Source organism: Mytilus galloprovincialis, chromosome 3, assembly GCF_965363235.1.
Source record: "Mytilus galloprovincialis chromosome 3, xbMytGall1.hap1.1, whole genome shotgun sequence".
NCBI lineage: Eukaryota > Metazoa > Mollusca > Bivalvia > Mytilida > Mytilidae > Mytilus > Mytilus galloprovincialis.
The window spans coordinates 3,877,333-3,904,924 of record NC_134840.1 but is presented as its reverse complement, the minus strand read 5'-3'; the positions used below and the strand labels follow the sequence as shown (position 1 = coordinate 3,904,924).

Genomic DNA, 27,592 nt, shown 5'->3' with positions numbered 1-27,592 from the left:
GACATAGTTACTTAATATATGTGGACCTCTGATACAGGCAAGCTTAAGACATATTTACTTTTAACGGTCATTATACAACAGTTGTAGCTGTTGAAACAAAAATTGTAGATTTTTCTTTAATTCAGAGAAAATTTTATATTCAAATGTACAGGGAATTGTAAAATCTATAATATGAAATTATACTTGAAAAGCACAAATTATAAAATTTTATGTCTCTTATTGAATTAGTTTACTTTCAAATGATGCTGCTTTCTATTCAAAATAAAACAATATTACTGGTTACAGCAATATATTTGTTTAAAGTAAAATTTACCAGGATATCAACATACTGCTTAAACCATTCAAAATCCATTAAATAACAATTTACTACTTGGCTTGTACAAACAGTTATCACAATATTTCACGTCATTTCAAACAGGCAAATGGCTTGATATTAGAATGAAAATTAAAAATTCAGGTTTTTACCATAAATAACTAGGAGAAAATACCCTCCTACCTCAAGTTTTGCCATAAGTGTTTTAAAACTATCATTAAGGGGGCTTCTGTGTATAAATCATTTTTTTTTCTAATATAGGATTTCGCTATATATTTTTATAAATGAACTTTATCATATACTTAAAAGAAAAATGAAATAAAAAAATGGGGTCACTGTTCATTTAAGCTCACAATCTGCCTCTGGAAGAAGCATACATTTTTGTAAACGTCCTTTTTTTTCTGTTGAACTAATAGGAGAAATAGAGGTAATATCGAAATAAAAAAATAACCTAATTACAGAAATTGCTTAAATTTTACAATTATTTAGTTTATGTTCAGCTTATTTGATAACAATAATAAAAAAATATAGGTCACCGATGAGTTTTCTACATCTCTATAAATGAAGAAATAGTTAAAAGAGACTGTCCTTAAACTCAAGGATTCTGTGAATGGTATCATACAGGTACCAACATAATTTGACAATTTTGGGAAAACATAGGTCATAAAGCAAGATCCAGTGTGAGATTCAAGGTGTTGAAAAGACCTTTTTTTATACAATAAAAAATACCATATGGAAGACTGACCAAAAAATAATTATCATTGTATTTTTCTCCCCTCTCTTTGGGTAAATATCCGTTGTGGGCCTCGAAATACAATTCAAAGAATCTAAGTTTATAATATGGAGAGAGATAGATGGAAGACAACCATTAATGTCTACCTGAAATAAATTGCAAATATTAACCCATTTGATACAAAGTATTGTGTGAAATTTCCTAGAGTGAGGTCAAATTTCATGGCTAAAAATTGACATCAGGGTCAAATTTTCATGGGAGTCACTAACACTATATAAAATTACAATTTCAAAAAATAACAAATAATCCATGTATCAAATGAAGAACAAATCTATTTTTTTGGTCATATTGAAAGTTGCTTCCATGACGAACTTACATGCTAAAGCATACCACATTCTTTATATGCTTGTCCTAAGTCAGAAGAGTTGTGGTTGTTGTTTTTTTTTATGTCTGTCAAATTTGCTTTTCATAAATATTTTTGCTACAAATTAGATCATAAGTTTTTTGTGTGAATTGTTTCATATTTTTCATGTTTGGGCCTTTTATAGATGACCTGATACAGTATGGTTTTTACTCAGATGCCTGTTATTGCTTACATCCAAGTCATTTCACCTCAGGTGGATAATTGTCTCATTGACAATCATACCTTGTCTCTATATTTTTATACTAACTATACAGTATGGGTTTTATTCATTGTAGAAGGATATAAAGTTGCCTATAATTTCTTACATCCTTTTCATATTAAATGGTGAATAATTGTCTAATTGGCAATCGTACCACATCTCCTGAATTTTATTTAAACAGCTTACCCCTTACAGTATGTTAAATACATGTTCAAGATTGCATTGAAATGGTGCTCGCTGATATACACCACAAACTGATAGGTCTTTGAATGAAAACAAATTGTGAAAGCACAGCTTTTTACCACATTTGCCTGCATTCAATTTACAGGCAAGCAAAGTCTTATCTAAAGTGACTTACATCTGGCTTCTGGAAGATAGTTTGTCTCATTAGCACTCATACCACATAATTATAACATCAAGTTTATTATTTTATAACATTCTATGCAGTTTTAATGTAAAGTATCCTAATTTATCGACTTTCATACTAATGTATGCCATGTACATGTTTGCATTTTTGTTTTTCCACAGTTTTTTGTTGATTCCTCTCTATGACGAGGACCTCAGGCAAGATGAGTTATATAACTAACCAAGTAACACTCTTTAATGATGGTGTTGGTATTGCTTATTTTCAGAATTTCAGAAAGAAGTCAAGATGATAATGGTTTTAATCATTTTATCAAGATTTTGTGCAAAATGTCCCCAAGACTTAAAATTGCACGATAAAAATGAATAACCATTTTTGTAAATGTTAATTGGACAAAATGATACAGTGCAACGTCATGTGAGTTATTACCTAAAGTTATAATAATGCAAATACACCAACAATTTGTCCCTATATAGCAGTCTTGGTGCAACGACATGTGAGTTATTACCTAAAGTTCTAATAATGCAAATAAACCAACAATTTGTCCGTGTATAGCAGTCTTATCTAAAATAAGAAATCACCCTTCTAGAATCTTAAAATTTGGATTCTCTTTTCTCATCAATATAAGTAATTAAATAACATAAAGGCCTTTAAATAGTTGGTTAAAATGAATCATTGGGGTAAAAGGGGGAAAGGGGAAAAAGGGGGTGGGGTTGAGAGCTCACAAACATATTCCTCGTCTCATCAAATTATTAACTCATGTTTAGATTGTTACCCATTTCCTATTTACAAAATAAGTATTGGTCTGTATAAGTTTCAAGTTATTTTTTTACACAGGTTAACTTATTTTTGTGACAACCATTTGTTCATTTTGTGATTATTACGGGAAATGACATTCTAAATTGTAATAGGGTCAAAGATCATACATTTTCCTCCCTAAAAAATATCCTGGATTCAAATTCTAGCTTAGCTTTTCTTTTCTCTGTTGTAAAAAGCTCTTTCAATTGACCAGTACTTTTAGAGTAATTTCAAACTGATTAAAAACTATTAACAATATCATGAGTACAGACCAATCAAATTGAAGCCTTACAATCTGCATGGTATGAATTTTATAGTAAATCTTCAATTGTTACAAGACTAAATATTTGAGTCTTACCTTGCCATCTTTAATTATTCCTCAATAATAATTTGTGAATAGCAGTCTATTCCTCACTTAATGTTCACTTCTATTAGGCATTGAAACTCAACACATTTTTCTCTATCATACATATTGTAAATTCCGATTCAACAATGGAAACTTAATTGTGCCATGTATCAACTGCCGACACTAACATTAACTGTATAGCAATCGTACAAGACTTAATATAGTTATAAATGTGATCAGAATCAACGGACAATTTATATCTATGTAATTGTTGATGATTGGCAAATAATAGCACTGAAATTGGACAAAAACTGATAGTCTACTAGGATATCATTTGTGTCAGGAACTAAACACAATTTGTTTGGTGTGATGTGGAAAGTGTAAATTTGATAAATTGTAGAAGATACATTAAAACAGATAGCACTCCAGGGATTTACTAAAACAATATTATAGCAGGATAGAACACTAATAATGGTGGTCTAAAGATTGTCTCCTTATTGTTATAAATTTACACTTATCCAGATTAAACTTTAATATTCATGCCTCCATCATAACAACTCTGTTACTCAAATTAAACTTTAATATTCATGCCTCTGTCGTAACAATTCTGTGCATTGTTAATGCAATTCACTTTCCTTAGCTGATCACATGCATCCAATATTGGACTTTTATTCCATGTGAAATTGGTTCTATGGTAGATCAGATATTCATGAAATAATTATCATTCCAAATAAGATATTTGAAAAGATAGCATTATTTCACATATCACTGCATTAATCACATGTTTTAATTTTTTTTTAACATAAAACAATTAAAATTACTTGTTCAATATCTCCTTATTTTTGGATAGAAATTTTGTAAGAGAATTCATTAGATGATGTTTGGTTCAAGTTAACCATCTGTAGATTGGCATTCATTCATCATCTTACAATAGAATTTTATTGGAAAAGATTGATATTATTAAACAAAGATTGTTACACAAAATGTGTAGAATTCTACTGAATTTAATAATGTTTTTTTGACACAGAAATACCTGGTCTAAAACATTTACCAAGAATCCATATAACCTTTAATCTATTTCATTCCTATCAAGAGAGGATAACTCAACATAATTCTCTAATACGATTTTTCATTTTTTTTCTATTTTTAATAAACATTGACCTTGTCCTTAAACCTATTGAGGGCAAACGAATAGACTTTGTTCCCCTTAACAATATATTCCACCTCTATAAGTTTTCAATTCCAATCAAGCAAGGGTAAATCAAAACAATGTCTTGAAATCATTTTCCAACTTTTAATTTAAGTGAACTTGACCTTTAAATTATTGGCCCCATAATCAAAAGGCTTCTTCTATGTCCCTTTATCTTAGATCTGTATTAGTGTCCTCCAATTAAGGAAGGGAAACAAGTTAACATCCAGAAACTATATTCCACAATTTATTTTCCATTTATACTAACAGCGACATTGACAATTGACTTATTGAACCCTAATCAATAAGGCTTCCCTATTATTTGATAGGTGTAAGTTTCAATCCAATCAAGTAAGGGAAGCTCAAGTACCATCCAGGGGTAAATTCAGTAAATAAATATACGTCATCAGGGACCGCCCATTTAGGGGAGAGCTTTCAGTATAGAATTGAAGACCTGTGCTGCAATGATTGGTAGATAAAGTTTTCAATAATATTTTTTTTATTAGATGGATCAATTCTGAGGTTAAAAAAAACAATTAAATAATGCTGAATGCATTTATTTTTTTTTTAAACAGGATTGAAAAGTGATGGAGTCATTGTAGGAATTAAGTGCGAAACTACAGTGTTTGTAAACAAAGCCATGTGGAAGGCCCGAAAATGCCGCATGACCCTATGTTTTTATGGTTGCAAAAAATGGGGCTATATTTGTACTTTAATGAATGAAATATGAAAGCTCCTAATTTGTAAAGGTAAAAAAGTTATGAATTTAATTGAACATGTAGGTTTACATTGAAGTTAATGGGAGATTTTTTACTGAATTTACCCCTATAGGGAGAATTTGCACCCTGTCACTGTACCTTTTCAAGGACACCTGAGAACCCCAAAGTTCTTTTCCTGTAAATATTAATGCAATGGAAGCCTTTTGGAATCAAATAGCACTATCTTTAATGCAAAAGTCTATTTTTAATTGCGGTCGGCATGGGTGTACTGAGTGGACTGGTGGTAGAGAGCATGGGGTCTATGGGAAGAAGTCAGTTGTGTGGCCTGATGGAAGGAAAAAAATAGAAAGGGTTCACAGGCTCTCCTACATGCATGCACATCATATTTTGAGGGATGAAATGCCAAATAAAAATTCACAAGGGGAGCGGTTAGATGTCTCGCACATATGCCATAACCCCATAAGCCGGAACATTTAATTCTTGAGCCGCACTCTCTCAATATGGATAGAATGGGGTGTAGAATGAGAAATTTATGTACAAAGGATCACTATCCACATTGTTTATTATAGATTAAGGTGAATGTTATTTATTTGAAAGCCTGGTAGACTTGCGGAGTCTGCCATATGAGTGGTCTTTTGGGTACATAGGACTGTTTTTAGTGACCGGTAAAAGTTTATTTTTCGTATAATCTTTTTCCTCCTGATGCCGTGCATGTATATCATACAGAGCATGCTTTCTTGCATTTCTGTGATTGATACTGTTTTCAGAGTATTTACAATTTCTCATTTGATCACTATGGTCCTCTAATTTTTTTAGAGATTTTGCCACTTTTGTACCCGGTTGTATTGGACTACCAGCAGCCTCACACAAGATGATGATAGAATTGCCTGTACCATGATTGACTTTGTGACATGCCGTATGTACCCGCCCGGTAAAGTTTCTAGCATAGGTAACATTAACTGGTACAGTGCTACGTATGGATCGATTTAGGGCTTCAACTTTTTGTGTATTTGCACTTTTAGCTGTTTTAGCAAGCATGCCTGGACCCAGACGGTAATTGACACATTGGCGCAGAGTATTTTCACTGTTTTCATTTAGCTCAATTTCAAAATTATGTCTCTTTAAATATGCACTTTTGTCAATCCATGATTGAGATTTTCTAGATTTAGAACAAACAAATGAATATAGGGAACAATCTGTGTGATCTCCACAGTAACAGCCCACTATGGCATCTGAAACATATGAAAGTTTGGATTTCATTACGTCAGGGGATTTGTGATATCTAATATTAGCCTGTACGAACTCTGCCTGACAGCGGGCTGCCATGTCAGAAGCAAACAAACTTTGTAGTCGGGTTCTTTGCACCTTTAACCGAGCTGGCATGATGTCACAAACTGTGGATAAATTATTTACAAATTTTCTATGGTTAGATGCTACATGTCTAGTGTCAAGAAAATGGATGGGCGTTGTTGATGTTAGTCCCTCCTGATATAAACACTCTGCCGCCCTGTACGCACTGCTGTCTGGGTCAGTTGTAACTTCATTTATTTCTAATCCATCCTCTTTTAGCTCCTCAAAACACTCTCTTGCCCACCGCTCTTCATTTCCTATACTGTCTTGCATGTTGATATTTGCCGTGCACGGACCAGCATGTTCGCCTACATTTGTACTAACTGTATGTTTTCTCTTGGAACAAAGTTTAGACTTTGGTAATGTATTTATAATGCTATGTTTATAAGTTTCATTTTCAGCAACTGTATACACACACTGGGTTGCTGGTTGAAAAGGGGTCTTCCCAATTCCAGAATAAATAGCATTATTGTATACACAGTCAGATTGAATGTTAACAACATCAGGATTTTCCCCCCGTATCTTTTTTATCCTTTTAATTTTCTCCCTTTGTCGTTGTAAATCTCTCATGTTTTCTTCTTCTATCTTTTCAGATATTGCATTAGCAGTGTGTTGCATACCAGATACAGATGGAGGAGGAATATTTGACGCCATACAGATTTTACGGTAACTTGCTGTACTAATTGGAGTATGGTGTAGACCAACTTGTAATCCAAGATTTATTTTTGCTGCGCGTCGTCCCCTTTTTACACTGGCAACCTCTTCGTACAAGTTAAACATTTTTGATTTGTATGCGCATTGTGTACATTTTGCACACTCTCTCCAAGCTGATCCCCACTTTTTTTCCTTTGACAAGTCCCATTCAAGGTTGCCTTTACAGTGAGGGGATAGATTCTGATGTTCCCTAAACACCTCATTCCACATTTCTGTGTTTTTACTTATTGTAACTGTTCTGTTGGTATATTGTTCAGATCTAAAGGTAAAAAATTAATGAAAGACATTAATTAACTCCCTGTCTTGCATCATTGTGTAGCAAATGTAGCTTATTTGTCTTTTTTATATTGTGTAGTTTCAAGATTTAAATTAGAATTATCTCCCTTTGAGCCAGTATTTTTCAGAGCAGAGTTATTAAGGCTGTGATGCAGATAATGTTGCAAATAAGCACTTTTCAAGTATTTTTACATGCGAATAATTATTTGGTACGTAGAAATAATATATTTATTTCATCATTCAATGCGTTTCTTCAATTCAAAAATTTTCTGTATAACTTTTCAGTATTACATACCCTGCATCTATACACTGTTGATAAAATATTTGTTTCTCTAATGTGATGTTTGAAATTTTCCAGTAAATACTGTAAATAGTTGCTTTATCAATTGTAATGCAATATATGATCTTACCCAGTCTTATTTTCATTTTCTGCACATTTTTGTACTTCAGTCTTGGATGCCTGTTTTGGACGCAGAAGCCGCCCTGATGTTGGGTGCATAGGAATTTCAGCATAGTGTTTGATACTAACAGATTTTGTCACAAGATCAAAGTCATCCTTGGATAGTCTTTCAAATTTAATCACAGGGAATACAGGTATTTTAGAATTTTTCAATTTAAGTCCTCTGTTATGTGGAATATTTCCCTTCTTAAATCTGTGTTTTTTTAAGTGTACAGCATAACGTCCCATTTTTTAATTAAAATTTTTATGAAATAATTATTCTTATAACAATATTTGTCACTCTCTGATTTCATTTAACAAAAGTAAGAAGAAGGAAAGTGCAGAAACAGGATAAATTTTATTGCTAAGATATAATTTTTATGGGTGACAGTTGAAGAAAAGTCTGTTTTTTCTCTGGCTCTACCAGTATGATAAGACATTCTCATCTTTGATAGAGAATGACCCTATAGCTTATCTGTGTGCACTTTAAATGATCTATACAAGATATAAAAACACAGATTTAGTGTAGGGAAATATTAATGTTGATTTTTTTTTGTATGACACTCATTTAAAAGACTTGGAGACAACTTTTTGTGGTATTTTCAAGGTATACTCATTAAAACTTCCATATATGGAGATATTAATCTCAGAATATAATATGACAGATCTTTCTAAGATTAACTGGTACTATTTGTTCAAACAAACACAAAAAACAGTTCATATTTATTGAAGAATATATTTTACATCATTTTTTATACAACATTCAATTTACATCTTTTTGTACAAAATATACATTGGCCGCAATATGGGCTATAGTACAAATTTTCCTTAAACTTTGACAACTTAGCCACTACAGATCTTGTATTGAATCTGGAACTTTAGAATAGGCTAAATTACATGATTAATATAAAAAAAGTATGATTTGAAGAAGAATTGTCTCTTATAGGGGTAAATTCAGTAAATAAATATACGTCATCAGGGACCGCCCATTTAGGGGAGAGCTTTCAGTATAGAATTGAAGACCTGTGCTGCAATGATTGGTAGATAAAGTTTTCAATAATATTTTTTTTATTAGATGGATCAATTCTGAGGTTAAAAAAAACAATTAAATAATGCTGAATGCATTTATTTTTTTTTTAAACAGGATTGAAAAGTGATGGAGTCATTGTAGGAATTAAGTGCGAAACTACAGTGTTTGTAAACAAAGCCATGTGGAAGGCCCGAAAATGCCGCATGACCCTATGTTTTTATGGTTGCAAAAAATGGGGCTATATTTGTACTTTAATGAATGAAATATGAAAGCTCCTAATTTGTAAAGGTAAAAAAGTTATGAATTTAATTGAACATGTAGGTTTACATTGAAGTTAATGGGAGATTTTTTACTGAATTTACCCCTATAGAAACAAATAATGGTGACCTTGACCTTTGACCCATTGACCCAAAAAACAAATGTTCTTTTATTGTCTCATATCTTTCATATGTATATAAATTTCATTCTTTGAATGAAGGGATACTCAAATCATCATTTAGATACCATTTGATCCTCAAAAATATTCATGATCATAATAAGCAATTGAACAGTTACATTAGTCACTACATGGCATAGGCGAACCCCTCCTTTGAGGTCAGTCAGCAGGCCCCCCCACTGGATCTGCCACTGCATGCTTTTTTTCTCTTACAATGACAATTTCGTGGGCTATCATTTCTGAGGTCAATAGCATCTCTTACATCTCTCAAGTTAATAAAATCTACAGTTATTTACAATTTACAAAAACCTTGTTGCACTCTCTCAACAAAACAAATATTTGGAATTTCAGTTATTATATCAATGTTTACAATTAAACATCTAATTCAATCTAACTTTTTTTAATACAGATTCTAGAACAAATGAAGAGATACTTCTGACAGCCTCAACCTCGTAGAACATAACAGAAGATCTTTTTTTCTTAAGTTGATGGAACTATTCAGGTCAAGGGTCAGTTACGGTCAGTGACCAAAAATGAATCGTTGGGCATGACAATCAGGTGAATATAACAATCTACAGAAACCAATATCAATGATGGTTTATAGAATTTACTATTCTACTTAGTATTTTTGAAAACCTATTGATTAAGAGCTGTATACATAGCCAGAGGTTCAGGGGTTCATACAAAATCCCCTCTCGAAAAACACAATATTCTATTAAAGTAGATTCAGATTTAAGTTTGTCTATGAAGTCAAGGTGTCATGACCAAATAAATTCCCCCCAAGACACATCCTGGCTATGGAACTGTTGATAACATAAGACCTTCAGTAAAACTAGCAGTCTGTCTATAAGATAAAAGGTAGTGCATGTGAAATCCGTAAAGTCATGTTTAGAAGGGAAATGAAACCTTCAAGTTGATGCAGATTAAGGCATATAAACCATACCGTATAACTCTAAAATTTGATATTAGATGGATTATGGTACTATTTGAATCAAACTTGTATTACATGCTCCAAATAAGTACAACATAAAAATGTAAATTCTAACAGAATTGTTAGATTAATTTGTAATGTACATTTTATGTTCTTAATTTCAGACTAATTTAAATTGATAATTTACATTCATAATTTGTCTTTTCCATTGTATAAATATTTGAAAGATTCAATGAGAGATTCTTACGGTGCATGAAATAACTAAAGTTCCAATCATTGAATCATAGCCGACCTTTTTCCTACAAACTGAACCACTTTTTCAGTTAATTTTAAACCAATTGATCAATAAATTCCAGTAAAAAGAGATCAATTTTCAGTTATATTTAAATCACCATATGTTGTTTAAGCTAAAGGATTCTTTGATGTAGATAGTAACATCCTTTTGTAAATGTATTCTGCGCACTGAGCAAACGATAGTTCTTTTGTGGTATTTGTTACCACAATTATAGAAGAAAGACAACCATATAATCTTGATTATGGAATATAGACAGTATCAGATATAGGTGTTATATAACAACAAATGAATAATTTCAATTAAAATTGTGAGCTTGTTTCCAAAGCTCTTAAGTAAACATCAGAATTGATCTGGTTTGTTTGTTAACTTCTAAAAGTGAGTATGAAGCTGGCACTGCCTACTGATTTTACCAAAAACGACCTTTAAACGTGTACTTTAATTGTTAGTTTTTTTTAAAACAGAATTACTTTTCATAGTGTTATATTGAGAATACAAATATTTTTCACTGAGTGACATTGACCTAATACCTGTTGAGACCAAATCAAAAAGGCCTGTCTTATGTCTGATCTGCATTAGTTTTATTCCAATAAACCAAGACACTCAAATTCTCATAGAGTAACCATTTTTACTAACATTGACCTTGAACTCTGACCATTAACCCATAAACCCAATAGAATTTGTCTGCAGAATCTTTTTATAAAGCTAGGAAAACCTAAGTTTGCTATCTGTAAACAATTTTCCTAGATTTTTTTTCTGCATTTTAGTAATAGTGACATAGACCTTTTACCTACTAACCCTAAAATTAAAACCCCCCTCCTTGTATCTTCCATCTGTATAAGTTTCATTCAAATAAAGCAAAGGATACTCTAGGTACTCTCAGGAAACTGAAATAGTTTCTGACACAAAACCAGGTCTACAGAAAGAAAATTACTTAATTTCTGCAAAAGCATGTCTTTCCAATTTTATTTAAATTGAAAATGTGACAAAGTTATTCAAGTTTTAAAATCTTTCACAGACTGTACCTTAATAATCTGTGAAAACAGTAATTCCTTGATATACAGAAATAGAAGTGGGTGGAGAGGAAAATAGTCAAGAGGAAAATCTATTGAAATTTAATGATATATGCAGTAAATTTGTAACACAGAAAATAGAAAAATCACGTCAAAATGTTGGGTATTCACTTAGCTATTGAATTCAGAAACAAAATTCATCAATTCTATATGCTCAGAATTTAAAATTCAAACAACCATTTAGCAGACCAGAATGTTTTATTTCTTCAAAAGTCAATATATTCTAAGAGATCCCTGACCCAAATCTGAAGTTTATTAGTGCCACACAAATATCTGATTAGAAGTATACAATGAATTAAAACAGTGTTGTATAATGGTCCTTACTTTCATAGAAATTTCTCTTGACATCAACAGTTCTTCACATAAAGTACAAAATAAAATAATTTTGAACTTCAAATTTTTAGCACATTTTCAAACCAAATTGTCTGGCATTGCTTGTATTAAGTAAAGAGTCATTACTTGTTTCACCAAATGAAAGAAAGACAAGCATCTGATCCTAAATCGTTGTTAAATTTGATTTAATATCATCAGCTGCTTTCAAGTTTTAATCATAGTTCTGTTATTTCTTAGACTATTTAAACCTGGAAATTCTTTTTATGCACAAAGGGAGATAATTCACTTTTTTCATTTGGCATTTTCTGAACACTCTTTTTTGCAAAAGGGAAACTGATAGGACCATGAGGACAAAATATTGTAGTCAATTGCAGACATAAAATAGAATAACTAACAGACTAAGATACCCATTTAAGCATGCCTTTATATTCTGGTACTAATATTCCATACTTGCTAATTACTGATACATTTATATTTACATCAATAGCATAAGAAACTGATCTCATGACAGATTGTGCATTTTGATTATGTTTATATCAGTCTCATGCAATCTTTTCTCTGTCAGTACTGATTATGTGAACTGTAGAGTGGGGGGCCCATATTCGCCGGGGACACAATTTCGCCGTTTTATGATTTTGAGGTGTAAACACTTCAAAGGATGGCTGAAATGGAAGAAATATGCCAATAAATTATAATTTTATAACAAATATGATTATTTTTTAAACTTAAACAAAATTACGGCACTTACTGCAAAAGATCGAAAAACGGACAACGATTTTCGGTCAATTTCCTGAATGAAAAACAGGATTTTCATAGATTTTTTTTTCTTAGCCTTTTTTTTACTGATTGGCCTAAATTTCTGTTTTTTACACCTTTGAAATGTCTGCTGTTCATCTATAATGAAATTTATTTGATAAATATTATATAAAGCTGCAGTTATTTGGTTTTAAATAGATGTGTAAAAACGGCGAATATGTGTCCACCATTGACAAAACTTCAGGAAATTTCAAACACCTTTTAATCTAACTTTACAGATGATTATTTTCAAACAAACCTTGTCAAGCTTAGGAATGTTTTGCATTTGAAGTTATCTTCATATAGAATTATCAGTATACTTCAAAAACATATAGACCTGAACATAAACTGTAGAAAACATGGAAAGATATGGCAAAAATGAGCACCCCACTCTAAGTATCTAACAATTTGACTATGACTTGTACTTACTACTCGAACACCATATACAGCATGCCCTCTGAACTGTAGGTCTCTAATAATTCTACAATGTGTTGGTGTTTTAGTAGATGGCATATACTAGCCTCTCTCTTCAAGTCTGTAATAGAACCATGATAAATCATCATCATTAATATTAACCATGGTTACATTCATTGTGCAATTTATTTTTCAAATTTAACATTTCTTCACCTATTTAACACTTACCATTTGGAGGCTGTATGTAATATTATGACCGTATCCAAAATACTTTTTTTTTGCTCCAATGACTCTACAACTTTATGACATTTATTTCAAAGTGTATGCATGTGATCTCAATCTATAACTATTTATTGTCATGTTTCTCAGTTTTAATCTTCATTTTGAGCTTAAATAGGAACTTTAAAAATTGAAATCCAGAAAAAAACTTTTTTTGGAGGGGTAGGCCTCCTTTTTATTTCTGACACATAAAGTTCAGAGGCCTAAAATTTCCACAAATAGTGTAAAACAAAGGGAACATAATTACTGATTGATATTTTTACGACATACTTTTTTGCATTTACGGTGTGCCAACTATGCCAAAATCGTGACTAGCGAACATCCTTGAGTAAAAAATATGAAGTTTCAGATTTTTGATCCAAATGACTTTTTTTAAACTGCTGTACCTAGAATAGCTTCACTCTAACTTAGAACTGTTGTGATTAATTTGTTCACTTGGGTCCACTCTACGTGCAGGCTACAGTTGGCAGGGATTTCCAACCCTAATTTTGGTCCAAATTTGGGCCCCAATCCCAAAGAGAAATATGCTCACTTTTTATCAAATTTTTTTTTTTGATGTGTATAATGGTTGCATTTTTGTTTACAAATCTCTTGAATCTTGTTTGCAATTTATGCAGTTATTCCTTCTCAAATCGCAGAATTTTGTACCCAATTTTTCAAAATTTTCTTGGGGGGCATGTGTCACCAAAAACTCCCTAGGAAGTTGCAAATGGTTGATGCCATGTACCCTCCTCCATATAAAGAACTAATATTTTCCCCAAAGCCAACATTTCATGAACATTTATTCACAGTTGCATGGGCCCAAGGCCACTTCCCCATAGCACTAACAAAATCACTGAAGTTGGTTACTATCAGCATCCCTCTGTCTTTCAGGTCTTCCAGGTCAAGAAATAAGATAAAATTCATTAACTTAAACGCTTTTTGCACCTAATAACCAACTTTTTCACACACTAAATAAATTAAAGATTTATTAAGAAATTAAGGTTCCGACACCATCAGGCAAAAATTGACTTTTAAGATGGATTTGGCTATTACTTTTAAAAGGCCTGGTTAAACAACCCTTCATGTGTTATTGTACTTATATATCCTTTGCTTTCAATAAATAGGCTTTTAGGGTTCCTGATGAAGGTAAATTCAGAAAAGCACTTCAGATGCATAAAATTTATCAAGTGATATTTTCATACATTTTATATGTACATGTGCTTAAATCAACTCTTTTGGCCATTTTGAGAGAATAAATTTGTAGTACAGCTTCAATGATTTGATATGATTTGTAATTGCAGGGCTAACTTAAAAAAGAAATAAAATATTTTCAGAATCAAATTCAACACTTCACTTATTCCTTTTTTTACTTTTTCATGCTTTCAATAAATATGAAATTTGATTTGAAATGAGGAACCTGGCTGAATCCACAGTGCAAAACTTCAATAATTAATGTCTAAGTGACGCTGTCTATCCATGTCTGCAACCTTATTGAAACAAGTGTAACTGTGAGCTACTGCTCACTGATGATACACCCCTCCCCCCCCCCCCCCCCCCCCCGCAAGTGGATAATGTTAATAGTGTAAAAATATGTAAGTGTTCGGTAAACAGGAAGTTGCCGAGTGATGAATCTGAAAACGCATCACACAGTATAGCTGACTTATATATACCCAGAAACCAAATTTCAGAAATCCTGGCATTGTAGTTCCTGAGAAAAATGCGACGAAAATTTTCAACTTGGCTGTCATGTGTAAAATGATAGTAGTGTTCGGTAAACAGGAAGTTGTTGAGTGATGAATCTAAAAATGCATCACACGGTATAGCTGACTTATATAAATTCTGAAACCAAATTTCAGAAATCCTGGAATTATAGTTCCTGAGAAAAATGCGACGAAATAAAATGGTAAGTGTTCGGTAAACAGGAAGTTGTCGAGTGATGAATCTGAAAACGCATCACACCGTATAGCTGACTTATATCAAGTCTGAAACCAAATATCAGAAATCCTGGTAGTGCAGTTCCTGAGAAAAATGTGACAAAAAATTTTCAACTTGGCTATCAGGTGTAAAAATGATACAAGTGTTCGGTTAACAGGAAGTTGTCGAGTGATGAATTTGAAAACGCATCACACAGTATAGCTGACTTATATCAAGCCTGAAACCAAATTTCAGAAATCCTGGTAGTGTAGTTCCTGAGAAAAATGTGACGAAAAATATTCATGGGACGGACGGACTGACTGACAGACTGACGGACTGATGGACTGATGGACTGACGGACTGACGGACTGACGGAAGGACAGACAGAAGTAAAACAGTATACCCCTTTTTTTCAAAGCGGGGGTATAATGAGTTGTCAACCAGTAAAAAATGCAAACTTTACCTCATCTCTATATAGGTGTATTTCTAAAAAGTGAGAACACATACAATCTTTGTGAAATTTTCTTAGTCTAAGGGGCCAGTAAATTGGAAATAATAACAACATGGGCCTCATTAATGTATCAAAAATCAGATCAATATTAGTGACCTAAACAAAAAAAGCCACAGATGTTTTGAAATAATGATGGAAAGATGAGAGTGAAGGACAGTCACGGGTAACACAATATGTGCAAGCCACTTGGTGACAGGGGCATAAACATATCAAACCTTCTGTGCTGAGTCCAGGACTGGACGTGAACTTGGCCACATCTACAATCTTTACAGCAAACTGCTGACCGGTTTCTTTGTGCAAACATCTCTTTACTACACTGTAGGGACCTCTGGAATTAAAAAAGAAGATTCATCAGAAATATAGTATGGAAATCAGTAAGCGTTAATACAGTGTTTATTTGAGCTGATATATTCATGCAATGGAGATATTCATACTTCTCCACTTCAATACGGACAGGCAAATTTGTATTGTGCATTTTTAGCAGACAAAAGTTGCAATATGATGTAAAAACAACAGAAGTTATGATCAAAGGGAGCAACTACAATATAAGAGTTATAAAATAGACTCTAGGAAAGATTCTTAAAATGTGGTTCTCAATTGTGTCATGAATGGAGAAAACCCTGACTTGAATTGATTGGCCAATTAGATGTCAAAATGTTTCTCCAAAGATTTTGTGCACATCCCAACACGATGGCAACAAAATTTTCAAATCAAACTGCATTTAACAGCAATAAGAAGAGTACACAGAGCAGGTAACCTGTCGAAAAAAAAATATAGAACCTGGAGTCAAAAGTCGTTTATATGAAAATAGTCTATTAAGGAATTAAACATGGGGACAAAGTGAAAACGTATAAATCCACCATCTTCAATGCGGGGTGACATTAATAGGAAATATACATCATTTCTATAGCTGAACCCATAAAATAAATCCAAACCAAAATATTTAACATTGCTCACAATGTGTTCAAGAGCAAAAATTTGCTCCCAAAACTGGAAAACAGAATTTTTTCTATTCTTCCAATGACATCAGGTGCCGCTTCAAAATTGATATTCATGACAAGATGGGCACTTGTTATTTCCTTTTACAAATTTTCCTTTACTTGATTGTGAAGTTCTGTTGAGTCCTTGGTATAGAGTTCATTTTTCTTAGCTAGTTGGACATGTCCTTCTTTATGCAGTGACATCTCAGAATTTAGTTTAAATGAAAGGAAAATGTTTAGACAATAGGAATAAACTAGTATTAATTATCCTGTGAATATAAAAAGTTCAATGCTGTATTTGCTTTTTCAATTCAATTTTACCAAATGTCCTAGAACAGCTTACCCCAGTGAGCTCTGTAAATGTTCTGAACAGGAGCATGGCGCAGGTGGCTTTTTATAATCCAAGACATCAATCCGACAATCAAAACAGGACATTTTTCTTTCATGTTTCTTCACAACAGTTCAAATTGAACTATGAATTTACAACATATCTATAAGTCCTTAATTTTGTATGAAGACAAAATCCACTCTTACAATATATATATATGAAATTCAATAACACTTTAAAGAACATCCACCGACGTCAAAACTTATACCAACATATATCAATGAATTTTCCCCTAAGAAAATTAGTTTTGTGCATATTTGCAAGAAAATAAATTCCCCAAAGTAGAAACAAGAAAGTAATCAATACACAAAGATTAGTCCCAAAACATGTATAATAATCCAGGTGTGACATTTGACCTGATAAAACCTCATTATCATGTAGATCTAATTATCACCTATCATCATCACACTTGGTCAGTGTTTACTGTTATAAACAATTATGTAATGTCCGAATACTTCTGTCTGTAGAGGCTCCAACAGGGTACAGAACCATGACAAGTTCACTCACTGCATCACCAATCATTTAGAAACAAAATATCTTTATAAACTTATATGTATATACCTGGTATTGAATATTGATTCAAGATCCTTCACTGTTGATGCTAATAAATAACCCCTGAGATTGACCCCAAACTTGATTATTTATTGAATAGAACAACCCAATCCTCTCAAGGGAGATGAATTGCATGCAGGCATCTATCTGGTGTTTCTTAACAAAGGTAAAAGATAGCCTTTAATTTATGAAATGATGATATTATCTCACAACAGAGGATTACTACTCTAATATGGCACTGACAAAACAGTTATTTTCTCAAAGGGCAATAACTTCTCAATAATGATTCAAATTTATAACACTCAACAAATTAACTCTCAATTTCAATTCCAATTGATGTTCACAAAATAATGACAATCACCCTATTATATATAAGTGACTGCATCTTGCATTAATTTGTAGAATCCTTTACAATAGATATTTCAGCTGATCTGTAACAATTCCATCTTCAAGTCTTATATATCATGTACTGTATTACAATGCTAGATTAAATCTGACGAGGAAAGGTAAATCCTGGCCACCAAAAGCTTTATTATTGTGGAGCCTAGGTGGTCAAGTGGTTTAGCGCATCGGGTATAGTGCAAGGAGATTTGGTGCCATGATATCTCAGCAGCATGAGTTCGCATTCCGGCAAGGGAAGAATAAAGAAGTGTCTATATTGTTACATTGTCACATTCATATGCACCTCTTTTTATTCTAATATAACACAACCCAAAGATATATAATTAAAAGTCTCTTTGCAATGAAACAGCTCATAACAGATTTCTGTTTGTCCAAGAAAAAACCAGATGCTCTGCAGGGCGCAGCTTTATACCACCGCAGATGTTGAACCCTAAATGGTTGGGGCAAGTATGGACACAACATTCAAGCTGGATTCAGCTCTAAATTTGGATTGTGATTAAATAGTTGACACAGCATAGGTTTCTGACACAGAATGAATGAGGTCTAAAGAACTTAAATTCTTTTTTTGCCTTTGAGCAATTCACTATGCTGTTGAATAGTAATCCTCTCAAAAAAATGTTTGAAGAAATTTTCTATTTATGAAATCTGCAATCAGAAAAATTGACACCCCCCCCCCCCACCCATGTTTAGATCCAGCATATCTTAGTTTAATTTTGGACCCTTTGGACTTTAATGTAGACCAATTTGAAAACGGGACCAAAAATTAAGAATCTACATACACAGTTAGATTTGGCATATCAAAGAACCCCAATTATTCAATTTTTGATGAAATCAAACACATTTTAATTTTGGACCCCGATTTGGACCAACTTGAAAACTGGGCCAATAATCAAAAATCTAAGTACATTTTTAAATTCAGCATATCAAAGAACCCCAAGGATTCAATTTTTGTTAAAATCAAACTAAGTTAAGTTTTGGACCCTTTGGACCTATATAGACCAATTTGAAAACCGGACCAAAAATTAAGAATCTACATACACAGTTAGATTCGGCATATCAAAGAACCCCAATTATTCAATTTTTGATGAAATCAAACAAAGTTTAATTTTGGACCCTTTGGGCCCCTTATTCCTAAACTGTTGGGACCAAAACTCCCAAAATCAATCCCAACCTTCCTTTTATGGTCAAAAACCTTGTGTTTAAATTTCAAAGATTTCTATTTACTTATACTAAAGTTATGGTGCGAAAAACAAGAAAAATGCTTATTTGGGCCCCTTTTTGGCCCCAATTATTCCTAAACTGTTGGGATCTCAACTCCCAAAATCAATCCCAACATTCCTTTTGTGTTGATAAACCTTGTGTTTAAATTTCATAGATTTCTATTTACTTATACTAAAGTTATTGTGCAAAAACCAAGAATAATGCTTATTTGGGATCTTTTTTGGCCCCTAATTCCTAAATTGTTGGGACCAAAACACCTAAAATCAATCCCAACCTTCCTTTTGTGGTCATAAAAACTTTGTGTCAAAATATCATTGATTTCTATTTACTTTTGTAGTGCGAAAACCTAGAAAATGCTTATTTGGGCCCTTTTTGGCCCCTTATTCCTAAATTGTTGGGACCAAAACTTCCAAAATCAATCCCAACCTTCCTTTTATAGTCATAAACATTGTGTTTAAATTTCATACATTTCTATTTACTTAAACTAATATTATAGTGCAAAAACCTAGAAAATGCTTATTTGGGCCCTTTTTGGCCCCTAATTCCTAAATTGTTGGGACCAAAACTTCCAAAATCACCAACGTTATACCAATATACGACCAAAAAATTTTCAATTTTTGCGGTTGTATAAAAACTTTGACATGCAGTTTAACCTGTACATATGTTAATACATACCCAAGACATGTGTATAGATGCTCTGTACATCTACACCGTGTATGTCCATCATTTACAACACTTTCTAAAGGAGGCACTATGAACTTCATGATTTTTCTTCAAGTATCTTTTCACAAAATGAACAAATAAAACTTGAAAGACACTTTCCACAGCAAGGTACTTCCAAAGTTAAATGTCATATCCAATGTAAATAATCTTTTATAGAAACATTTACTTATTCCATTATATAACTTTATATTTATTATAAAATCTATATGGCAGCAGATACTGGTTGTTCTCTATGCAGAGGAATTTAATTCACAATTATTGAACCTTTTTTTTTGCATATAGCTTACTGCTTTATTTCAAAGACAACAATGAACTAACCAGAAAACTGAATTACTGTGAAGCGTTCTTTTTCTAAACTTTAATGCATTTTCTTTTCATTACCTTCTTGTAAGAGTAAACTAAATTGATTGACTAATAAGCTAATTAAAATGTTAAATCATAGAGTCAAATATTTGTTTAAAGGTGTTTTATTTAATCATCAAAGTGGACAATAGCATAATATTGAAAACAAAGCCATGAGATACAAAGGTTCAATTCCATTCGTTTGCAATCCTGATTTTACTGTTAAATCAGTTTATTTAGAATAACTTATATTACATAAGATTAATTGAACAAATAATCATTTTTGTTTTGATTTCTTCTTTCTCTCTGACAGATGGATCAATATATGCTCCAAAGGTAAACAAAGGATTAAAATGGCTAGCCTGTAGGTACAAGATTCAAAGAGAAACAGCTGTTCTTTCAAAACATCCAAAATATGAATGCATAGCTTCTTTTCTTATATGGAAACTATTGCTTCCCTGCAGGATCTGACCTTTAAAACATAAAATAACTTTTTTCCCCTTATTTCTATTGCAGTGGATTTTAAAACATTAATTGAAGGTTTTTGCATTGATATTGTCTTAAAATATGGTTAAAGGGGAATAACTCAATTCTAAAAAAGAAATTATTAACTGCTTGTGATGCCTATGATCCTTTTTGTTATTTTATGGCTTTGAATATTTGTTTACCTGATGCTTAACATTATCATTAAGGTTGGAATCCGAACCATAGAATACTTGTAGGTCTACCCAGATCTTTTTACACAAACTGATATATTTTTCTACATCAAATATTTTGTCATTTCTACTAAAATTCAGGTACACAAACTTGTCTATTTTGATACACTAAATATTTTGTTAAAGCCATCATATAAAGATGACTTCATACTTGTCTTCCTTATATTACCCAGAGCAGGCACTAAACTTGAACTTAATTACACTAATTTATTCTTGTAAGGGCTGACAGCCATACAATGTAATAACAATATCCTGCAAGTATCGATCAGCTACTTGACATAACTTTTTTTTCCTTGAATTTTAGGTTCCCTTCACAAAATATAAGGCATAGCCATTTTTTCTCTTTTCATTAAAATAGCATTATTGAATTTAAAGGTAAAATATAGCTTCCTTTCAGAAACTCTAGTTTCACACTATAAAATTATCACTTACATTTGTACTTTAAGGAAATCTTAGAAATGTTTCTTGTTATAAACTACTCATTTATAAAAAAAAGTGTTAACAAACAGAAAATGTGAGGAATGCATGTAACACGTGTAAATATATGATAAAGCAACCAAACAACACCAAAAACAAAACAAAACAAATCCTCAAGTGATTCTAAACACATCTTAGTAATGGCAAACTCATTTCTCATTGAAGGAGAGGGGGGGGGGATTGTTTTTAAATATGAGCAGTATTAAATTCAAATGGGAGGGGAAACAAAGCTTAGAGACTTTTATATTCAGACAATAAAATTAAAATGAATAAAATGGCACCATCTACTTTAATTTCAAATAATTTGCAGGAATACTAGTAATTTACTAAATACATGGGTTTTAAATCTCATAGAATCATAATCAACAAGAATGTGTCCACAGTACACGGATGCCCCACTCGCACTATCATTTTCTATGTTTAAAGGACTGTGAAATTGGAATAAATTCTCTAATTTGGCACTAAAATTAGAATCATCTTATCAAAGGGAACATGTATACTAAGTTTCAAGTTGATTGGACTTCTACTTTATCAAAAACTACCTTGACCAAAAACTTTAACCTGAAATTTGCACTATCATTTTCTATGTTCAGTGAACCGTAAAATTGGGGTCAAAACTCTAATTTGGCATTTAAATTAGAAAGATCATATCATAGGGCACATGTATACTAAGTTTCAAGTTGATTGGACTTCAACTTCATCAAAAACTACCTTGACCAAAAACTTTAACCTGAAATTTGCACTATCATTTTCTATGTTCAGTGAACCGTAAAATTGGGGTCAAAACTCTAATTTGGCATTTAAATTAGAAAGATCATATCATAGGGCACATGTATACTAAGTTTCAAGTTGATTGGACTTCAACTTCATCAAAAACTACCTTGACCAAAAACTTTAACCTGAAGCCAAAAACTTTAACCTGAAATTTGCACTATCATTTTCTATGTTCAGTGAACCGTAAAATTGGGGTCAAAACTCTAATTTGGCATTTAAATTAGAAAGATCATATCATAGGGCACATGTATACTAAGTTTCAAGTTGATTGGACTTCAACTTCATCAAAAACTACCTTGACCAAAAACTTTAACCTGAAGCCAAAAACTTTAACCTGAAATTTGCACTATCATTTTCTATGTTCAGTGAACCGTAAAATTGGGGTCAAAACTCTAATTTGGCATTTAAATTAGAAAGATCATATCATAGGGCACATGTATACTAAGTTTCAAGTCGATTGGACTTAAACTTCATCAAAAACTACCTTGACCAAAAACTTTAACCTGAAGCGGGACAGACGGACGAACGAACAGACGGACAGACGAACAGACAGACGGACGGACGCACAGACCAGAAAACATAATGCCCCTCTACTATCGTAGGTGGGGCATAAAAATGAAAATCTGTGTTAAAACATGCAGTTCTTATATAGTAATCAGTGTCAGCTAGCCCTTTAACAATAATATATGCTAGTTCAGCAAAATGGACGCCACACTAAACTCAGAAACATACAAATAAACCAAAATTGAAAGAACAAACAAGACTAGCATGGACTCTAGTTCAGCAAAATGGACGCCACACTAAACTCAGAAACATACAAATAAACCAAAATTGAAAGAACAAACAAGACCCGGCCACGTCTACTTGTATTTTTGTCCTTCTGATGAGTTAAGCCTTTTCAACTGATTTTTATAGTTCGTTCTTATGTTGTACTGCTATACCACTGTCCCAGGTTAGGGGGAGGGTTGGGATCCCGCTAACATGTTTAACCCCGCCACATTATTTATGTATGTCCCTGTCCCAAGTCAGTAGCCTGTAATTCAGTGGTTGTCGTTTGTTTATGTGTTACATATTTGTTTTTCGTTCATTTTTTTACATAAATAAGGTCGTTAGTTTTCTCGTTTGAATTGTTTTACATTGTCTTATCGGGGCCTATTATAGTTGACTATGCGGTATGGGCTTTGCTCATTGTTGAAGGTCGTACGGTGACCTATAGTTGTTAATATCTGTGTCATTTTGGTCTTTTGTGGATAGTTGTCTCATTGGCAATCATACCACATCTTCTTTTTTATAGCATAGACTCTAATACAGCAAAATGGACACCACACTAAACTCAGAAACAAACAAATAAACAAAAATTGAAAGAACAAAAAAGACTAGCATAGACTTATGGTTCATATTATGTAAGGATATAATCTGTTATTTACAGGTCATAATTCGAGTTCAGTTAAATGTAATAAAATACATATATATAGATCAATTTTTTTTATCTGTTATTGTTTTGAAGACACAATAAAAAAGTTAAAAAATTTATAAAAAAATAAAATCAGTTATGTAAAAAAGTGTCAGTCATATGACAGGTTTGATGTATAAACTGGACAGTAGATAGAGCTCAACATTCTGAACATTTCTGCCTGAAGTATAGTGATTTTCTAGATAGACAAAACTTGAAATCCACCCCCAATGTTCTATTTTTAGCCATGACTGCCATATTGGTTGGAAGGCTGGATCATCAGAAACAATTTAAAACTAGATATTTCAATGAAAATTGCGGCCAAATTTTGTTTGGATTGTCCTAGTAGTTTCCAAGAAGGTGAGATAACTAAAAACTTATTATAATTGCAGAAAGATTAGATAATGCTGTCTGATTATCCTGATTAATTGATTATAACTTTCATGGGGATACCTAAAAACTAGTTTACTAGATTAAGTAATTGGAATGTTACACAAGACTAGATTTCCTGACACATTACATTGAAATCACTGTCTGCTGATAGCACCGGAATATGTGGCTACAATATCCAGTACATTTTAACTGAAATGAGGGAACACAGCACTTTTGAATTTTTTCATAATAACAAGTAAACTTTTTAGACGTTTTAAATCATTTGTTGACCCCTGGGAGTTTGTACTACTTTGGGTTTCAATGTTTTGCTTTGTTGCTAATGATCTCTATATAAATCAGTTGTATGCTGGCATTTGCTTTAATATTGTGTGTATTGGGTTTGTGCTGTAATTTTTCCACATTGATTTTTGACCTCACAACTCTTTAAGACTTCTACTTAAGTATACATTGTAGAAGTGATCTTGGATGATGTCCCAAAATAAGTCTACATGACATAACTCTAGTTGAAAAAATATTCACTTAAAGGGGTTGTTTCTTATTTCAAAGTAAAAGATAAGTACTTTAGTATTCCCAAGTATTTATATGATATTGTTGCATTAATGCATTCTATCATTTTACATAACTTCTAAAAATTAACTCAGATATGTACGAATATATTTCAAATTACTTTGAAATGGTTTGGCAAATTAATTTTTATTGGCCAAGTTAATGATAGTATCCCTTTTAAAACTTTATTTAGCAAGCACACAAACTCCACACCAGCCATGTAAAAGAATAAAGCTTATATTGACCTGATGGCATAGTTTTTGTTGCGCCTGCGACTTCTGTCTCAGAAAATTTGACATAGGAATAGTGATCCAGTGGCGGTGGCAGCAGTGTTAGCTCAACTCTTTAAAGCTTTAAAATATTTTAGAAGGTAGAAATCCTGGATCCTTCATACTTTGCATAAAAATGCCTTATGTTATGAAGTTTCCGTCTGTCTAATGTCCATTGTCCTTAACCTTTATTTTGATGGTTCAGTGACTACTTGTAAAAAAATTAAAGATTTTTAGTATTCTTAATTTCTCTCTTATTATGACTAATATGATAACTAAATTTTGGTCTTTGCATACCTTGCAACGTCCTCATGGCTGTCAGACAATTTTAACTTGACCTCGACCTCATCTCATGGATCAGTGAACAAGGTTAAGTTTTTGTGGTTAGGTCCATATCTCAGATACTGTAAGCAATAGGTCTACTATATCGTGTGTATTGAATTACTGTAAGTTGTACATGTCCAACTGACAGATGTCATCTGAACTTGATCTCATTTTCATGGTTCAGTGGTTATAGTTTAAGTTTTTGTGTTTTGATCTGTTTTTCTTATACTGTATACACATGATACAATAGGTCAACTATATTCTGTTTTCTCTAATACTTTTAGCAATATGTCAACTATATTTAATGTATGGAATGATCGTAATGCGTATATGTCTGTCTGGCAATTATCATCTGACCATGACCTCATTTTCATGGTTCATTGGTCAATCTTAAGTTTTCAAGGTTTAGTTTGTTTCTTAGATACTATATGTTTATAAAGGTCAACTATATTTAAAGCATATAATGATTGTAAGGTGTACATGTCTCTCTGGCATGGTTCATCTGACCTTAGCCTCATTTTCATGGTTCATTGATCAATGTTAAGTTTTTCTGGTTATGTATGTTTCTTCGACGTGCAATGGGTCATCTATATTTTAAGCATATTTGAAGTATGGAAAGTTTGTAAGGTGTACATGTATTTCCAGTTTGGTTTATCCAACTTTGACCTCATTTTCTTTGACAATATTAATTGTAGTAAAGCTTTATATTTAGGACTCTTAACATAATATAATATCAATGGCTAGTAAAGAAGGCGACATATCAGCATGTGCACTCTTGTTTCTATTGAAATAAAGATTTTCTACAATGATTTCAAACAGTAGTCCAAGGTTTAATATATAAAAATATGTAAAGTTACTACAGCATGTGCTCTCCTTTCTTTCATACATATCACAAGTTTATGGGAATTTTATAGTACATAATTACTCCCCATTATACATTATTGTATGTGTGCATTAAAGTTAATGTTTCTTCCATTTTTATATGACTTTCTACCTCTAAAATAGATTTATTCATTAGATAAAGTGTGACTGAATTAAGCTTACATTAATATATTTCATCAGCAATTACAATAACTATGGGACCAGTATTAGGATATTTCATGCTTCATAAGCTTACTATGCCTATAGTTTTTTTAATCTTCACAGCCCACTTATAACAATAATTGGCTGTTATCAAAATGGTTAGAATATGACAATTTAATATGCAATTAAGAGTGAAAATTGTTAAAAATCAATGTCATTTAGAATCAATTACTTGATGTTTGAAAGACGAGATTTTACTTTACACAAATTTTCATGAATACAAATTATGATTGCTATTTTATCAATTTCTCATAACCAACATGATTTCTGGATTAAATGAAATTTGATAGAAAAATTGAAATCAGTCAAAAACCAATCCTCAAAAATATTAAAAAAATATTATTATTAACTCATTCGCCCCCAAGAGGTTTCTGGAAAATCAGGCATTTTCGAAAATTTGCAATCATATGCAAATTATATGCAAATTAGCAGACTCTTGATGCTGTAACTGATGCTCATCTATTAAACTATATATTGAGATTTGGGGGTGGACGGCATGGATGGGGGTTGGGGTGGGAGGTGAAAGATTTTCTCGTGGGTTTGAACCTACCCCCACTGAAAAATGGTCATTTTCAGTCTATTTTCTGATTGTAAAACGACCTTGAGAGGTGAACATTGACCAGACTGTGTTTCTGTGTCATTCAAGTCTTACCCTATAGATACAGCAGTCCATTTATGCTAACTGGGAGTTTATGGGACTTAAGTGTCTTGCTGGCAAATTATTATTGTTAAGTCAGGTCTGCCTAAATGTCTGTTTTTGCAGATTTTTGACAAAACGGTGACCTAGATTTTACAGACTAGTTATCTATTGGCCATATGATACCTCTTTGTGTTCCTATACCACCTATGCATGATAATAGTTTATACCTACAATGACTACCAGTTACGTAGTGGCCATCAAAAGATGCCCACCCCCACCTGATTTTAGCTACTTTTCACGTTTTTCCGATTTTGAACTCTTAAACGGCTTTGAAAGTGCCATATTTTCATAAACAGACGTCTGAGAAGAGTTTATGGACCATGAACTGCTTGGTTGAAGTCCCTGCTCTCATAACAGTTCAGTTCATGAAACCACTGACCAAAACATTACTAAAT

At 32.4% G+C, this 27,592-nt stretch overlaps 1 protein-coding gene and 1 long non-coding RNA gene across 17 annotated transcripts in view; one reads left to right on the top strand and one right to left on the bottom strand.

Annotated features, from left to right (window-relative positions):
- LOC143066989 (peripheral plasma membrane protein CASK-like) overlaps nucleotides 1–27,592 on the bottom strand; it is a 196,150-nt gene that overhangs the window by 149,015 nt on the left and 19,543 nt on the right. For 2 of the 16 annotated variants that reach the window (XM_076239898.1, XM_076239901.1), the window contains exons 1-3: nucleotides 17,178–17,356; nucleotides 16,070–16,182; nucleotides 13,184–13,289 (exon numbers count right to left, since the gene is read on the bottom strand). In XM_076239898.1, coding sequence (XP_076096013.1) covers nucleotides 13,184–13,289; nucleotides 16,070–16,182; nucleotides 17,178–17,269 — 311 coding nt within the window. In that variant the 5' untranslated portion in view covers nucleotides 17,270–17,356. Of the gene's footprint in view, nucleotides 1–13,183; nucleotides 13,290–16,069; nucleotides 16,183–17,177; nucleotides 17,359–20,072; nucleotides 20,167–27,592 lie in introns of those variants that run through there. The other 14 variants (XM_076239889.1, XM_076239900.1, XM_076239886.1 and 11 more) reach the window with 11 other exon arrangements.
- LOC143066294 (uncharacterized) lies at nucleotides 5,591–9,257 on the top strand. Its single transcript, XR_012975534.1, has 4 exons — nucleotides 5,591–6,034; nucleotides 7,029–7,101; nucleotides 7,876–8,019; nucleotides 9,009–9,257. It is a non-coding gene; the product is annotated as an uncharacterized LOC143066294 (long non-coding RNA).